The following is a 17933-nucleotide window of genomic DNA, read 5'->3' as shown; positions in this document are numbered from 1 at the left end:
AGAGCTCAGAAGCTGCTGTCAAACAGACAATTCCCCGGCCCAGATCAGGCCTTTTCTTCCCCTTTGCCCTGGGTGATCAGAAAAATGCGAGGACCACAGAGAAACGCATTGTCTGTGGGAAGGAGAATAGGAAGAAAGAGTTCTGGGTGAATGTGAAATGTCAGGTTTACCATATAAACCACCTGGTGAGCAGAAACCAGGACACGGGAGGGGCCCGGGCTTCTCGCTCATAAAGGATGACTGATCCTGTAGGGACAAGGGGACAACATGGCCGGCGGCTCAGGTGGAGAGCAAGTGGGTCAGCTTATTCAAGTCACCTCCCAGATGCAGCAGGTAGAATCCTCAGGGGCCAGATACAGCGGCTGGGGCCGCACACGGCCGGCGTCTGCTCTAGTCTCTGCAGGTCTCAGCTCCGGGTCCCTCCCGTCCAGTCCACCTCCCACACTGTCTCAAGACTTCGTCCCCAGAACACAGCCCATCAGTCATTCCCCTGCCCGCAGACCGTCCCCCACCTTCCACTGCCTCCCCACCCAAAGCCCAAATCCCTCCCCATGGCATCCCACCCCAACCCTCCAAAGGGTCCCTCATCCAAAGCCCCCCAAGCCCAGGGCGGGTGCCATAGAGGCAGAAGAGAGAACCCACAGACTCTTGGGCACATGCTTTATCTCCTTCTGTCTTTTACTGTCTCTCCACTGCAGGGGGATAATAACCAGACACGATCCTAAGGTTGTCGTGACAACTAATTTAACAAGAAGCAGCCAAGCGGTAATTTTTGGGTCTCCCCTTCCTATCCCACCATCAGCGCCTGCACTGGGTGACAGGGAGTCACCCGCCTGACACGCTCACCCAGTGCGCCAAGTACTTGCAAGGCTGCGAGGTCCGGGGGCACCTGGGTGGCTCAGTCGGTTAAGCAACTGCCTTCGGCTCAGGTCATGATCTCGGGGTCCTGGGATCAAGCCCTGTGTCGGGCTCCCTGCTCAGCGGGGAGTCTGCTTCTCCCTCTCCCTCTGTGCTTTCTCTCTCAAGTAAATAAATAAAATAAAATCTAGGGGGTAAAAAAAGGCTGCAAGGTCCGGCCATGAACTCACAGCCAGCCCCTGTGCTCCCGGTTACGACCGAGGGGGTGTGTGAATGTCTCACTACCAGACTATAGACTCCCAGAGGCAGAGGCCAACCCCTACCACCCCTGTGCCCCCAGAGGTGGGCCCAGCACAGAGCAGACATGCCCACCTGACGGCACCGAGCCAAACCAGACTCCGAAAGCCTCAGGTATGTATAAGTATCGAGGGGTAGAACGGCCTCATAAGCTAACTGTTCAGGTGATGAGGGGCCATGTACCACCACGTCACCGATTCTCAAAAAATCCAGACATCGAAACATCCATCTCACTGCACATCAGGCATGATCTAATCTCAAAGATCCTTCATGTTCGGCTCAGGCATCACCGCAAATATCTTCATATGGTGGCTGAGCATTTAAAACAGACACTAATTAGGCTGAATTATAACAGAACCCCAACTCTACATAAAACACCCGGATGGCAGCTGGATGGTGCCAGCAACACGTGTGACCCCCCACACACACCACCGCCACCACGCTAATTCTGAGAAATCCAGAGTGCCTCCCAAAGCACCAACAGGGAGCCGAGGCCAGCCACCGTGCATGGTGACCGGCAACCAGGAGAAGGAAGCCACAGGAGGCTCAGCAGCATGGCTCAAGTGACTCACAGGGAAATCAAAATGCAGCCCCACGCCAGGAGCAAAGGATGGTGGAGCGGGGCTCCCCCAGGCAAACGTGCTTCTCTGGGTATGCACGAGAGCCCCGGCTTCCCCAGGACCTCGAGGGCCACCATCACTTAATGGGCGCTTGTTGGCATATGTTATCTGATGAACAGCCGGACCCACGTCCCTGAGGCCAGCCTCCCCAGAACCCCAAAAGGGCCATCCAGTTCTGCCTCCCGCTTTCTCAGTCCCCCGCTTAGCACAAATGCCTAGCAATCACTGCATCCTGGCTGCATGCATGCTAATCTGGATGTGATGTGTGTGCTCTGTTCCCTTGATTTGGGGAAGGTGCATTTATCACATTTCCACCAATCAATTGTGCTGGGTTTTGGTGAGGACGTGGAAGCAATTTTAATCACTGGTCATGAAAATCCGTCATGAGTTAACAAAAAGGGAGAGAGAGTCTAAAATAAGCAGAAGGTGGGGGCAGAGGGCTGACACCACCCCCAAAGAAACCCAGAATTATCAAACATGCCACATCGTTGTCTCCCCTTTGTGCTTATCGGCCGCGGCCACGGCCCCCACGGAGCCAAACGGTGCGGGGTGCCCCACCAAAGCAGGAGGTTACAAAATCTGCTGATCATTTCCAGGAGCGGGCGAGCCCAACGAGCTTAACGCACCGGGAGAGAAATGTGCTTAATAAAGAGAAAACAGAAATGGCAATGCAGAAGTCATCCCGGTAAAGCAAGTTCGGTGGGTCCCTGTGCTGCAAACTCATATTAATTAATCTGATCAGTAATGTCCCATCGTATTCAGGGAAGTCCAAAGCGTGTTCTGCTGAGAAAATAAGAAGATTAAATCATTAAGTCGTTAAAAAAAAAAAAAAAAAAAACGATTCTATGTGCACCTGCCACCAGAGACCTGGGGGGGAGGGAGGGGGACCAGAGAAGGGGCTGAGGAAACGGCGGCAGCATGGCGCCCTCTACTGGCCTATCTCCACCAGCAGAAGCAAGACCAGACCCCATCTGCAAAGGTTCTATCTGAACTAAAGAATCCGGCCTGCTGGGCAGATGGGCACCTTCCAACGGGGGCAGTCCTGGTGCTGGCAGCTGCGTCCTCACTTGAGACACTCTGGGGGCCAAAGTGGCATTTCGGGTGGCCCGTCTGGGCAAGCACAACCCCACCCTAGCTCAAATGGATCCAACACTCCAGGCAACAGAGGAAAGGGATCTTCACAACCCGCTGGGGTTCCTGGAGACCAGCCTTTGGAGGGAAAGCCCCAGAGGAGTAGCTAGGAGCCAGAGGCCAGTGGAGACTCCCTTGCAGCCAGCCAGACGAAGCGAGGTTCCCCATCACACCCCACACAATCCCATTGGGCCCCGTCCCACTGCTCTCCTTTCAAGCACGGTCACATTTGAGGCACATGCATGCACCTGTTGCTGGATGCATGTCCACAGTGGTCTGGAAGGGCAGACGCACGGGGCCCGGCCCAGAGGAGGTACTCAATGACACACAGCACGTTAATGGTGAATTCGTGGATGAATGAACAAGGGAATGTTTCAGGACCCTAACATTCCCCTCCGGTGTTCCTCTTTGGAACTCGTAGGAGCTGTTTTCTTTCAGGGCCTCTGGGCCCTGCTAAATAACGCTCCCCTGCCCCCAAAGATGTCTCCATCCTGATCCCTGGAACCTGTAGCTCTGCAAGGCAAAAGGGACCTTGCAGATATGATTAAGTCAGGGATCTTGAGACGGGGAGTGATCCTGGTTATCCAGGGGGGCCCAAAGAAGTTGCAAAGGTCCTAAAAAGGACACAGGTGGCGCTGTGAGCAATGAGACAGCAGAAGCAGCGAGAGATGCGAAGACACTGCACTCTTGGCTTTGCAGATGCTAGGCGGGCCCCACGCCAAAGAACGCAGGCACCTGGAGAAGCGGAGAAGTCGAGAAAATGGATTCTTGCCTGGAGCCTCCAGAAGGAGCACAACCTTGCCAACACCTGGATTTTAGGACTTCAGACCTCAAGAACTGTTAAGTCTGTGTTGCTTTAAGCCACTAAACTTGTGGTAATTCATTACAGCGCCCAGAAAACTCAGACAGCCCCAAGCTCCTCCATGCCATTTCAAAAGGCCCAGAACATTCTTTGACTGCACCTGTTTTACTGAGCACCTACTGTGCGCCAGACCCCAGGCGAAGCCCCAATGACACAGGCATGGCCTCGGTCACACGGGCAGAACAAACATAAACGAGCACGTAGGGAGGAGTCCGACTGACGCTGTGGATAAAAACACAACTGTCCCCGAGCATTGCAGGTCATGCGCATGTGACGATGAGGCCTGAGAAGATTGGCTTCTTGATGGCAAATCCACTAACATGTATTGCCTTTTACCTTTATGCAGAAGGAGCAGGATAGGCTCGTGTCCACGAGATCCAGGTGACCCCTCCCCCAGGGGCTCCTCAGAGGGGCCAGCACAGCAGCTGACGGGGCCACCGCACCCCCCTCCTCCCGCACCTGGCTACTGAACAGGCTCACAGGGAGCAGTCGGGGATGTGCTAAGCCCCTGACCTTTCTGGCCACAGCTATGACCCACCGCCTCCCCAGGCCTGAACCTTCTTGTCTACTCTCCTCCCAGAGCACCTGCCCTAGGCATCTTCTCAGTCCCACCTCTGCTACTCCAGGTCTCAGCCCCCAGGGTCCCAGGCAGCAGCCCCAGCCAGTTTGAACCCATTCTTTCTCGAGGTCATAGTTCAAGTGGCTATACACAGTAAATGCACCAGCCCAGATGTCAGGGTCCTCACCAGCCTCACGAAACACCCAGTAGCAGGATCATGTTAGCACGCCGATGAAGAAAAGGATACCCGCCCCCCCGCGGCTTCACCCATGCGGGCCCCAACCTGAGGACATTGGCGGGGCACGGGCAGGGGGATGGGTAGGGAGGAGGAGGACTCAGGTGAGACAGGTCCCATCAGCCTACCTATCTGGCTGTGACTTTGGGCAAGGAACTTCTCCCAGCATTGTGCCAGGTACGTTCAACACAGCATCTCCTCCGAAATAAGGATGCACACAAGGGTTGTAGGGCACGGGGCAGACGGGGGCCCGGAACTCCAATCCACAGCTCCCCAGCATGCATGCAGGGAGCCGGTGTTTGCACTTACATCACCAAGCCCGCCTACCATGCCCGTATATCACCAAGCCCGACTACCATGCCCATATGTCTTTTCTAGACTCCTTGAACTGCCCTAGTTGTGAAGTTCGAGTGCCTGCACATAGCAGTGTCTCTGAAGCCCCGATCCACAAACTGCCACCTCTTCATTCTCAAGTTCCCTTCTGGTGTCCCACTCCACCCCCAACTTGAACCGCCCCCCCTTCCGCAAGGGCGGCAGGAAAGCGACGGCCTGCGGGGTGGGGACAGAGATGACTGGGCCTGGCGCCCCGGAGGAAGGAAGCCTGCCCACCCCACACGCTCCTGCAGGAGCTCACGCAGGCTCCCCACTGCCAGGACGGGGCTACCCTGCAGACCAGGAGACGGAGGCCCTGCAAGCAGGCGACCCGCCCAAGGAGAGGCAGCCAAGTGCTGACTTTCATCCTGGAACCAAGTCTCCCCAGCAACAAAGCGCTCTCCCACCAAACAGCAGACAAGGGAGTCACAGGCATTTAAGAAATCCTAGAAAGTTCTTACAGTCCTGGATCCCTGTAGATAGGTAAGAGGGCAGGGAGGAGGGAGAGGGGAGCCAGGACACAAGAACAAAGGCAGGGACACCGAAGGAGCGGCGGTGCCTTCTGGGCACCGGGGATGGCGATAGGGGGTCCTAAGTGCAGGGGGCGGGCACCCTCCCTTACCCCCATTTTACCGATGAGGAAGACAAAGGAATGGCCAAGGCCCCAAGGCCAGTAAGAGATGGGGCTAGGACTCGTATCCTGCCATCCCACTAGCTGAATGTCCAGAATAAATGCGTGCCCACTGTCGTGAGCCCCGTCACAGCTGCCCTGCCCCCCGCCCTCATGCGCAGCAGACCTCGAGCCTGAGGAGGTGACAAACACACCGATGACCAGCATTATTCCAGAAAAGGCCTCTGGGTGCCAAGCAGAGCAGGCTGGGGGTGGGGGGCGGGGGAGTGTGGGCAGGTGGCCCCGGAGCCACAGAGGAGGGGGCACACTCAAGTCGGTCCCCAAGTTTTGGGAGCCTGGGGACCCTTTCCTAACCAAGAGTTTCACAGACTTCCATCTCCATCGGCAGCTGTGCTTTCCAGGCAGAAAGCACGTGTTAAACTAGCTCGTGGACATCCCGCAGAACCTGAGGAACTGGCGAACAGCAGGGCACGGATGAGCAAGATGTGCGTTTGTTTGTCCCCATCATTTCTGGTCCCCAAGCAGGCTCCACTGACCCACCTGGGCATTCCCAGGTCTGGTAGGGATTCAGCCCGGGGTCAAGGGAGCAGAGGAAGCAGTGGGTGAAGCAGAGCTAAACAGAGGACTTTTTCTGCAGAACTTCTCAGAGCCTTGATTGTGCTCCTGCACCTCATGACTCTCCCAGGGGATGGGCAGTGCACGCAGCTACCCAGCGCCTCAGTTAGAAAGGCCTAGAGCAAGGTCCCTCTGGGCCTGAGGGGAGGGTGGCAGGGTCTGCCCCTCAGCCAGCCGCCAAGCCCTTCCATCAGCCATCCATTCCCACACCCCTCCCCACCCCACCCCTGCACGGGAAGAAACAGCGGCCTGGTTCAACCGATTTCTGCTCCTTGCGGTAAGGCCTTCTGTCTCTGAAGAGCTGCCCCAGAGTCAGCAGAGAGCCTCCCTGCATCCAGTCTCCTTAAGCGCCTCCTTCAACTGCTGGTTCCTCCTCCAGAAAGGCCCCCACACCCCTGCAAAAAGCCTGCTCAAAACAATGTGAATGATTAAGACACAGGCAAAAAATCAGCCTGTGACCTCCTTGAGGGAACAGCTCCCATCTTGGTCACCTGAGGACCTAAGCCCCAGTGTCCCTTTTTTTTTTTTTTTTTTTTACCAGGCAGAGCCCAGGGAAAATGTGTTTGTTACTCCACAGGGCAGGGAAGGAGGATCTGTTGGGAGCTTTCTCCGTGTCAGGGGCACAGGGGCCTCCGAATCGCCACCATCTTACTGTCCCCAGAAGGCCCCAGGGAGATGGCCTTCAAGCTGACGTGAAGAGCTCCAATTGCTGTGTGACCTTGGCCAACTTAGTTAGCCTCTCTGGGCTTCGGTTTCAACTGTGAAGTTTTACGAGGATCGCACGAGGCGCATCACCTGTCCCGCTATCTCCTTCCCAGGTGGGAAGACAGAGCATCAGGGGGACTATGCCAGCTAGCACGATCAGAGCTGATAACGAGCAGGCCGGGCTCACGGCTGCCTGCTCAGCGCGAACACCTTCCACGTCTGCTGCTTCCCAAGAAAAGACCGAACGAATCGCTTATCCAGTGGTGACAACAAGAGCCAGATCCTGGCCAAGATCAGCCAGTTAAAGGGGAAAGACAGAACCAAAGGGTCATTAAAAAGAAATCCACCATGTCACGTAGCCCCTAAAAGCAGCATCATTGTAATTTGTCCCTGAAAACATTCCAAACGCCATTCTTCTAGGCCCAAAGACCCACATGAACCCCCCAGCCCACCCCGGGTGACAGAAACGTCCGGACACATCGCAGCGCACGCAGCAGGCTTCTGTCCATCGGAGCCAAGGGGAGATTCCCAAGGACCCTCTTGCCCCACCGTCCTCACACCAACGTCCTCGTCCCCTTCCCGGTAAATCAAACGGCTAGCCCAGGCCCATTCTTGTCTAAACAGCCCTCCCCCATAAAGCAGAGCAGGAATTAGGGCCAGTCCCAGGTTTGAGTCCTGCTGAAAATGGTCAGAAAACAGGGGGCACTCACTGGCCGGGAGGGGGTGCGGCTGGAGGGCGCGTTAGAAACGCAGATGAGCGCCAGGCTGGCGGGCACGGGGCGGGCGCCCAGAGCACACACATCACGTTCATATATGGACGCGGGCAGGGACCCCATGACTTGCAGTTTGCGGGAAAGGCCTCTTTAGGGCACTCTGAGGAAGGCCACGAGGGATCGGGCCACCCGGAGGACGGGCCTGCTTTCAAATGATAGAACTCTGCTAACCACAAAACACTATTTCTGTCCTCGCTGCCAACGGCCTCTTGGGCCAAACAAACTGCTCCAGGAAAACCAACCCAGAGCGCGCAGGGAAGAAAGGAAGGGAGTATCCATTCCTGCGGTGGGACCCGAGAGTCGCGATTATGTGGCTGGGGGGGGGGGACGGGGGGACGGCCCAGCAGACGCTGGCCTCTGATAAGCCTTCGTTCTGGGCCTGGGGCTGGAGCTGGGCTCCGGGGCAGGGTGCCAGGCCAGGCCCGCGGCGCCCCAGGCTGCCTTCCGGTTGCCAACTCCGTCAGGAGCACCCCCGCGCTAACGAGGAACACTTGTCACCCCGTTTCCACGACAACAGAAATCAGACACCAGAAACAGAAAGCCTAAGCCAGAGCCCAGGCCACCCAAACAGTGGCGGCTGGCAGATTTGCTTTTGGTGGTGCTCACTTCCCAGGGTGGAGGGGCCCAGGAAGATCCTGGAACGGGGGCGGGGGTAGGGGGGAGCGGGGAGCAGGACTAGATCTGCTCCCCGCTTTGGCCCCTGGACACACCAGCAGCAGGTTTCAAAAGCCGGGCCCAGCCTCCCACCAGCTGGGTGACCTGCACAAGCCATGTCTGCGTTTCCACATGTATCAAACGGGGTTGCCAACCATAACGGAGCTCCTGCGGTTGTCACAGGGATAAGCGGGCTCCTGTGGGACCTGCCACTGGGACGCACGAGGAGCTCTTATTTGTGGTAATTCCTAGCAATCCCCAACTCCTAGGGAGACACATTCTTCTCGTAGGTGTTGCTCGATGGATCAGCCAGTCCCCAGGTCTGCTTAGGCGGGAGTGCACGAGCCCAACAGAGACACCAGTGCCCAGAGCTGGCCCTCCTGTGGGCGGGGTTCCAGAAAGGTGCTCTGGGGCCATGAGCAGTCGTGGGCATCGGGATCCCACCCTCCCAGGCACCCCTGCCCCACCCCACAGTCCACCCCCACTAGACAGGATGCAAACCTGGGGTCATGCAGAACTCAAATGTCAGAGTCTTCACCCCCAGGACCTCAGAATGTGACGGGACTTGGAGACAGAGCCTTTAAAGAGGAGTGGGGTCATAGGGGTGGACCCTGATCCAACCTGACTGGTGTCCTTAGAAAAGCAAATGTGAATGCACAGAGACAGAAGCCGGGCACGTGCAGAGGGAAGACACCATCAGCAAGCCAGGGAGAGAAACCAAGCCCACCGGCACCTTGACCGTGGACTTCCAGAACTGTGAGCACAGAAATTCCTGTTGCTTCAGCCACACGGTCCATGGTACTTTGTTATGACAAGCCTAGCAAACCTAAATTAACACAGAGCCTGCCGCCAGGACAGCAGAGGGCACTGGTGCCCAGGGGGATGCCCCTCCGGGTTGAGCAGAGCGGAGGCAGGAAGACCCTCGCCAGCCCGCGAACGGAGCGGCTACCTCCCCGTGGAAGACCACCGGCGCTCCAGGGAGAGGGGCCTTCGGCCGGGACACAGAGTCTGCGCTGGGAGTGGGGGGGGGGGGGATCTTCTCAGCACCTCGACGTCACCAAGTCAGCCGAGCAGATGCCCCGGGGACAGAAATCACAGAGGGTCAGTCACAAAAGACGCCGCCTAGCTTTTAAAAGGAAACCAACTGTCCGCTTGAAAAACTACAAGAGAATCGGGAACCCCGGGGTCTCCTCCGGAAGAGTCATATATATGGATATAGGTAGATTTAAAAAAAAAAAAAACACACTCATAGATGCAGAGAACAGACTGGTGGGGGCTAGGGGCGGGGAGAACAGGAGAACCACGTCTAATGGGAACCCACGGCGTTCCAGAAGGAAGGAACGGAGCCCAGCACCTCCCTCTCCTCCACCACTTCTCTTCCCGAGGAACACCAGACTCGGTCTTCGGGGCCCCTGCTCCAGGGAGCCAGCAGCATCCCGACTTCTGTCTGGGCCCCGAGATCACCAGATGACACCGAGCCGGTTCCGTCCCGGGGGCAGGACTCGCGTGAAGAATGGTGTCCTCACACCCACACCTGAAACATGGGGATGCGGGCCCCGAAGCACCCAGCTTCGACCACCTTTCTCACCGCCGATTTCTCTCACTTCCAGCTCAGCTTCAGTTTCTCCCGCTCAACTGTCTGGAAGTTTCCTCTTGAAAGCGATTCCTCACCACGCCCCACCCCCACCCCCAATACTAGAGCGGAAGATACCCCGTGACGATCAGCCATGAAATTCTCCTGCAAGAAGCCACCCTTCGTTTCTGAATCCTTCCCACCTTCTCAGAACATAAGCAAAAAGGTTTCCTCCGATGACAAGGGTGGGGGAGGGGGGGAAACACCACCTGGGACGGTCGGACGGTCACATCCATCCCTCCATTATGCTAGGCAAATACACCACCAGGAGAATGACAAGTGCTATTTAAAATCAAATGACAGGAGTCTTTGTACCTGTTTAGTGACACACCTCTGTACTGTCAAACAAGCCAAGGAAGACTATTAAAGGCAGAGCCCTAGGACTTCCTTTTTTCGGCCAATATCATCAACACCCAGCACATGAGATTCCGAATTGACACCCAACACCCACACTGAGTGGCCGCCCTTCTCCCTTAGGAACAAGAAAGGGACACTGTACCAGCCCATTCAACTCCCCAAGACTGGCCATGAGCAGTGTTCATGTTAAAGGAGCGAATATCAGGAAAAACTGCCGTTTCTCTTATGCCTCAAAAAACTGTACAGAATGAAATTATAAAGCAGACGTTAATCTAAAAGAGCTTATCCATTTGGAAGCCATGGGCACTGGGCAGATGCATGCTCCACAGTCTTTTTCAAGTGAAAAGAGAAAGACCAATCCTCCTTCTCCCTTCAAAACCAAGAACAGACTTCACGATGAACCACAGAATACAGCACCAAGACAAAATACGATTAACTATGTGTTTACGATTTATCCCTATCACTCGCTCATCTATGAGAATAATCCTAAGAGTAATAATCACTGATGGGTTTTAGGCACTTACTAAGTGCAGGGTACTGTGAACCCCAGAACTCACATCCACCCAGAACCTGTGCATGGGACCTTACTGGGAGAGAGGGCCTTTGCAGGTGTTATCAAGTTAAGAGGAGGTCATAGAGGGTTAGGGTGGGCCCAACTGGTGTGCTTATAGGGAGAGGGAAATTCGGAAACGAGACACAGAGGAGGGAAGGTGACCATACGGTGACAGAGGCAGAGGTTGGAGTGATGTGTCCATAAGCCGAGGACCACCAGAAACTAGGAAAAGGCAACGAAGGACTCATTCCCCGATCCGCCTCGCCCCGGGGGCCAGGTGCTGAGGATGGAGACTCGGGATCCCAGCGCACTTCACTCCATAAGCTACAAAGTGGTAGCCTCCAGTTTCTATCCACTGGAAAGTTTCCCGAGCTTGTCTGAGGCAGACGCACCCCTGAGACAGGTCTGCTCAGACTGCTGATAAATGCAGGCTTTGAAACCAGGGTCCCAAACGGGCCCTTGGACGGCTCCCGGGACACAGCCCACCAGCTCTCCAGGCCTGGCTCCTGGCTGCGATCCAGCAAGAGCCTCTTCTCTCGTCTTTGGGTTTTCTATGAGCACGGGATTATTTTTAGCAGCTGTTCCTGCTCTCAGTCACCTCATTAGTTTTAGAACCAAATAATCCCATTATATATGACTTGATTGGCTCATCAAATTATCCTCCGTTCTAACAAATATTGTACATTTCTCAAAAAAGCATTTACGCAGCTAACGATCACAAATCCCCTAATTTGATTTACTCTTAAATGTGTTTAATTTTCCCACAAATGGAACGATAAACTTACACACCGAGCATTTTTGCCAGAGAAAGGACCATCAGCAGGGCCCATGCAACAAGGACCCCACCGCGGCTTCTCAGCCAGCTGCCTTTCTGAGTGCGTCCCAGGTGCTGTTTCGGGGCATCTTATATAGATAGTGCTTTCCATCACCTGATGGGAAAACCAGGGCACAGAGAGGTAGGGGAACTCGCCCAACAAGATTCAGAAGGTAGGGGGCGCTGCGGGCAGAAGCAGAAGCCCAGCCATCCACACCCTTCGCCACCTGCTCTCCATCTAACTCAAAACTCAGCCCAGGTGCACCTCAGTTCCAAAGTCACAGTGCCTCTGGCATGGGGTCCAACACGGTGGTGCGGGGGGGAGGGGCAGCGCAGTTACACCACAGAGCTGGGCTGTGTGTGCGCAGCTGGGTGACCCCCAGAGTCACAGGGATGCACATGGTGTGGCTCCAGGCACAGCCATACAGCCGTGTGCGCGTGCGTGGTAACAGGCAAACAAATGGTGCTTAACCCGTTCAGGGTGGGGGTGGGTCACCTCTGTTGGGGGAGGAGTCGGGGTGGTACGGGCAACGTTACCTAAGCCGGGCGCTAGGACTGTGGGTACTTTTTAAGTGATTCTTTAAACCGTACATATGCACGCTCTTTTGTATGTGCAATATGTGTCCCAGGATTTTTTCCTTTATTTTTTTAAATTCTGGTAAAATACACATAATAAACAAACTCAACCATTTTAACCACTGTTAAGTGTACAATTCAAAGCATTAAGTACCATCACGCTCTCTACAACCATCACCACCAACACCTGCCTCCACAACTTCTTCGTCTTCCCAAACTGAGACCCTGTCCCCACTACTTAACTTGCCTTCCCCCCCGCCAGCCCTTGGCGCCCAGCACTCTGCTTTCTGTCTCCCTGAACCGGACTACTTTAGGGACCCCATATAAGTGGAATCCTACAGTATTTGTCATTCTGGGACTCGGTTCACTTGGCACAATGCCCTCGAGGTGTGGCAGCAGGTATCAGAATTTCCTTCCTTGTTCAGGCTGAGTCATGTGCCACGTACAGATGGACCACATTTCATCTACCCAGTCATCCGTCGACCGACACAGAGATTATTTCCACCTCTGGGCTATTTGTGAATGATGCTGCCATGTCACAATATATATTTTAATGACCGTGTTCCCGAGAAGGAGGGAACTAGATAAAAAGACAGACATGCTGCATACTTTCTGGGCACCAAGCCGTCACCGCCATCTCTCGTGGAAAGAAATCTCGGCTTGCTATCCGCACTCCCTGTATTAGGCTCTAATCCTCCCTTCAGGTGATCGTCGTGGAAGGTAGCAATAACAGAACACTTTAAATGGCCATCTCTTGGAGAACATTCTGGAAAGCAGAACATGTCAGACAGATGTGGGGTCTGGTAATTGTTGGTTTACGCCGGGACTGGCCAAGTCCAGCCAGTGGGCCAAATCTGGCCCGAACCTCCTCCTGTAAAAGGTTCACTGGCCCACGGCCACACCTGTAGGCTTACGTGTCTATCATCCGCAGTGGCTTTCACCGTGCGGCGGCCGCACTGATGGCTTCTACAGACACCAGCTGGCTCTCCAAGTCTGAGGCATCTACTCTTTGCACCCTTGCAAGAACAGGTTCCCGACTTTTGAATGGGTAACAGAATTCATAACCCACGTTTTTCACATTTCCCAGGGGCGGGGGATTTAGGACAGGGGTGAGGTTTAGGACACGAATGTTTCCAGCAGTCTCAGAACCAGCTCGGGGGAAAGCGAGTCTGAAGTCCTTCGGCCTCTCCTGGGTCCTGGCTCCACCTGGTCCGCGTTCACACCGCCTCGCGGGCAGCAGACCCATCATAGCGCGCTTCCGGTGGAAGGCCTCTAACTCCACGTCCATGGGCGACCTTCCAGTGTCACGCACAGCCTCAGTGGCTGGAGAACCACCGAGCCCGTCAGCAGGCCCAAGGCCAGAGAAAGACTCCAAGGGTGCCCGCAGTCCCGGCTGCTGTAACAAATGACCATAAACCAGGGGGCTTCCCACAGACATTCGTCCCCTCACAGGCTGGAGGCCACAAGTCTGAGAGCAAGGTGGCAGGGCCGTGCTCCCTCCTGATGGCTCCAGGGGACAGTCCTTCTTCCCCTCTCCCTGGAGTCAGTCCCTGGCAGCTCCCTGGCTTGTGGCTGCTGTGGTCACGTGGCCTTCTCCCCGTGTGTGACCGAGTCTCCTTCTCCAATCACACTGGATTAGGGGCCCACCCCACTCCGGGACCTCATCCTAACCTACATCTAAATCACATCTGCAAAGACCCTATTTCCAAACAAGGTCACATTCACAGGCGCTGGGGGTCAAGACTTGAATACATCTTTGGGGTTGGGGGCGGGGCGTGGGGGGAGACACAACTCAACCCAGCACAGAGACCCGCTCAATCTCCTCTGCCGGCTCCTTCCTTCGGGGCGTGCTCCGTGATGCTAACACAAGCAAAGTGCTGCCTGGCATGAGCTTGCCAACTGCAGAAAGTGCTCCCTCCATCAAGAGGGAAGCGGGGAGTTGCTTCTCTCCCTTCTCCCCGCTGCGGCTGAGTCTGAAACTCGCTCCCCGAGACATGGAACCACTCACCTGGCTCCGGTCAAGGCCGGGCCTCGGAGCTTCCTTAATGGCCGAGCGCCCAGGGATGGAGTCACAGGCTAAATATACACAGTGGCAGCCCGGCCAGCAGAACATTCTCTGCTGAAGGTTGTTTGTTATTAATCCCCCCAGTGCCTGCAAACAGCCAGCCGGATGTAAGAGCTCTTCCGGGCCCTCCGCCTCACTCCATAAGAATTATATGTATTTTGTAGCAGGGAATGTGTAGCCACAAAGCACACGTCTTTGATTACGTGGCACCTCAAATGAGACACTTTCCACGAGCTGGCAGGAAGACTTTCACAGCTCCTGGCTAAAGTGTCACGGAAGACCTGCGCTTCTCCGCTCGTGGCCATTCATCAGCACAGCACAGATGGAGCTCGGGAGCTGGCAGCACCGAGAGTGAGCGAGCGAGCGAGAGAGAGAGCGCCACTGGCCACCGGGGACTTTATTCCACAGATCGGACAACAAAAGCCAAACACCCTACACTGAAAAGGGGTACGTGCATGGCCCAGGTGAAGGTAAACGCCCGGCCGCAATGTCTCTGCCCAACTGTCTCCTCTCTGCACCTGGGGACAAATGTGGGCACACGCAGGAGACGCTTCACGGTTCACAAGGCCTCTTCTCACACATTCACATTTAATTCTTAAAATGATCCTGGTATTGGTAAGACAGGTGTTGCCGTCAATCCCCTTGCTGGGAGAATGGGACCAGCTCCAGGTCACCGAGCCAAGAGGGGACAATGACCTGGGTCTCGTGCCTTCCCACTGGTCCATAGCATCCAGAGTCTTCATGGGCGCGGAAGGTCGCAGGGGAATGGGGTTGTTGGGAGTCCTGTTCCAGTAACAGTTTAAGAAGACAGAAAGGACTAGTCTAATCTACGCCACAGATCGAGGGACCGTAAACCCCCGGGGGGCCAAATCTGGCCTCCGGTCTGTTTTTATAAATAAAGCTTTATTGGAACACAGCCACGCCCATCCGTGTACCATTTTCTATGGCTCTAAGAGCAGAGTCGAGTAGTCGCCACAGATGAATACCGCCCATCTGGCCCTTTGCAGTAGAAGTCTGAAGACCCTGCTGTGGGTGGTGACCGAGCCGTGGAGGGAGGGATCTGGGTGAGCCCAGCACCCCAGTACCGAGGCACGCTGCGGGCTTGTTCACGGTGGGTGCCGGGGCCCATCCCCACCGGAGATGAGCAGCAGCCGAGGCTGAGGCCCGCGCTGCCCGCACACTAAAACCCACTCACTCCACGTTGCGGGTGGCTGAGCCCTTGGCCCCGGGCAGAGCGAGGGCCCCCCGCCTTCCAGAGGAATGAGGTACCAATTCGAGCTGGACTTCCAGCCCAAAATCTCCAGGGCCCCTGCAGCCTCTAAAGCTCCTCGCCACAATGGGCTCAGAAGTCGTGCTTAAAATTGGATCACTCCAACACGGAGGAAAAGAAAACCCCATCAGTGGGGCCTCCGCAGCGGTGGGGACGCTGCCTCCGAGGGCCCTTCACTGCTGGAGAAATCTAATCGAGCTCAGAATGCTGTCTGCGCTGTGTGTGTCCCCTGCTCCCGTTCCACTTGGCGGGTATTTGTCTACGCGCCAGCTACAAGGTGTGTGGAGCAAGATCTGAACTGAATCAGACCGGAGCTAAGCCCGAGGGATGGACCCATGCTTCTCACCTGGTGCCTGAAATGCACAGGGAAGGAAGAGAAAGAGCTCCCCTCCCGGCTGACTGCCTCTCCCACTCGTGGACGGGGTCATCCATTCGACGGCAACGCACACCGTGCTCACCGAAGTCGGTGGGGGCTTCAGGGAGGAGGCAGGGCTCTCCACCCCCCACCCCTGTCGGGCCAGAAGCCAGTGAGCCACACGTGCAGGGCAGGGGCACAGCAGGGCCCAGTCCCTGCGTCAGGCGCTCCGATGCGTCTCCTCCGTCTTTTCTAGGCTTGCTTACCTAAGCCGAACCTTTCGGCTTGAAACCCTGCAAGCTGGATCTGTCACGGACCGACCGCCGAAACAAGCCTGACCTCGCTGGCTCAGAGCCAAGTCCCGCCCTCCACACAGAAGGATGCTGTTTAATCTCACCTCATTCACAGGCAAGGCCCCCGGCCTTGGTCTTCATCTTGGTTGTGATTGTTGTTTGTGGGGTTTGGGGCCATGGCCGCTCACCCGCATCTCTGGGGTCGAAAGGGCCCCGAGTGCCCAATGGGAGACAGATGTCCATGAGCAGGGCCACACTCTGCCCCAGCAGCGGCCCCCAGCACTGAATGCCCCCTCCCCCAAATTAATAGCTCTGCCTCCCCCTGTCCAGCAGGAGAGCTACACCCACTCTGCCAGGCCTCCTCTCTAAAAACAGACACCTTGAAAGAGGGGGCCAGGCCAAGGAGCAGGCCTCCCTGGCGCGATCCTTGACCTGACGGGACCCTGGCACCTCTGCCAATGCTGGACATGGCCAGGGGGGGCCCTCGCTCTCCCTTGTCCTCATAGGGTTGCCCTCTCCACGTGCCTATGTCCTGATTTCCCCTTTTTTGTAAGAACACTGTTCACATTGGATGGGGGCTCCCCCAAAGGCCCTCTACCCAGATAAGGTCTCAGTCTGAGTTACTGGGGGCTGAGACTGCAGCGCACGAATGTGGGGGGACGTGACTCCCCCCTGGACCTGTCAGCCTTCCTGAAAGCCGTGCCCTCTGCCTGCACCCACCCTGCTGGCTAAATCCAGCTCAAACTCCGGCGGGAGCTTAAGAGCCCCCTCTGCAGGGGAGCCCTCCCTGATCCCAGGCCGGGGCCGGCCCCACCACGTGCTTTACGGTCCCCCCTCCCGGGGCAGGACTGGAGGGTCTGCTCTGCTCCCACCTGCTCTGCAGAAAGGCATGTGTGCTTCTGGGCATAGTCCAGGCTGTAGGCAAAGGGCTGCCCAACAAATGTTGGCTGAAAGCACCAAGGAGTGAGTGAATGCATGAATGAATGAATGAATGAATCACTGGCCCCATTTTCACAGCATTCCTTAGAGAAGGCAGCTGGAGGAACCACAGGTCTTGAGGCTACGCCCCCGAATGTCATTAAACCCGAGTCCTGGAGTGGCCTTGAGGGCCCCCGAACTCTTCCCTGTGCTTCCACGTCCGAGGTGTTGTCTGGAGTGAAACCGCCCAACGAGTCTTTTGAGGAGGCAGGGCAGGCCTCCTCGTGCCCATTTTACAGACAAGGAAACCAAGAATGAGGGTGACAGTGACCCAGGGTGACAAGGCAGAGTACAGCCTAGTGGCTAGAGGCTCAGGCTCCACGTGGCTCCCAGCTCTCCATGTCCACGCCATTGGGCCCCGGGGCAGAGCACTCTCCTCTCCGTCCTTGAGGTTCCTCATCTGTGAAATGGGTCACAACGGCACCCACAGCATGCAGCACCGAGGGCTGTGTGGCTCCAAGGAAGCGCTCGCTCGCAGCTGAGGAGGAAGATAAGACACTGGGGCCCCTGGGCCTCCCTACCGCTGGGCTCTGTGCTCAGCCTTTCCGTGCAAGGCCTCACTTAATCCTCAGAACCATCAGGGACCAGGCTACTGTTGCCACGCTCACTGATAAGGGCCCTAAGGCTACGGTCAGCAGACTCGGGCCGCAGCCTCCAAGCTCCCGGACACCCCCTCCACGCCGCCCGCAAGGAACTGGTGAGAAGCCCCCGCGATCTCACCCAGGAG

At 56.3% G+C, this 17933-nt stretch overlaps 1 protein-coding gene across 2 annotated transcripts in view; it reads right to left on the bottom strand.

Moving 5' to 3' along the window:
* Positions 1–17933, bottom strand: part of PARVB (parvin beta) — a 103822-nt gene that overhangs the window by 70194 nt on the left and 15695 nt on the right. Inside the window, exon 1 of one of the 2 annotated variants that reach the window (XM_036084058.2) lies at positions 7596–7681. The exons of the other annotated variant lie outside the window; for it this stretch is intronic. Within the exon in view, the coding sequence (XP_035939951.2) occupies position 7596 (1 nt within the window). The 5' untranslated portion in view covers positions 7597–7681. Of the gene's footprint in view, positions 1–7595; positions 7682–17933 lie in introns of those variants that run through there. 2 annotated transcript variants of the gene reach the window in all.

This window comes from Halichoerus grypus, chromosome 6 (genome assembly GCF_964656455.1).
Source record: "Halichoerus grypus chromosome 6, mHalGry1.hap1.1, whole genome shotgun sequence".
In the NCBI taxonomy this organism is placed as follows: Eukaryota; Metazoa; Chordata; class Mammalia; order Carnivora; family Phocidae; genus Halichoerus; species Halichoerus grypus.
Note: the sequence above shows the minus strand (reverse complement) of the source record. Positions and strands in the feature narration are given on the sequence as shown.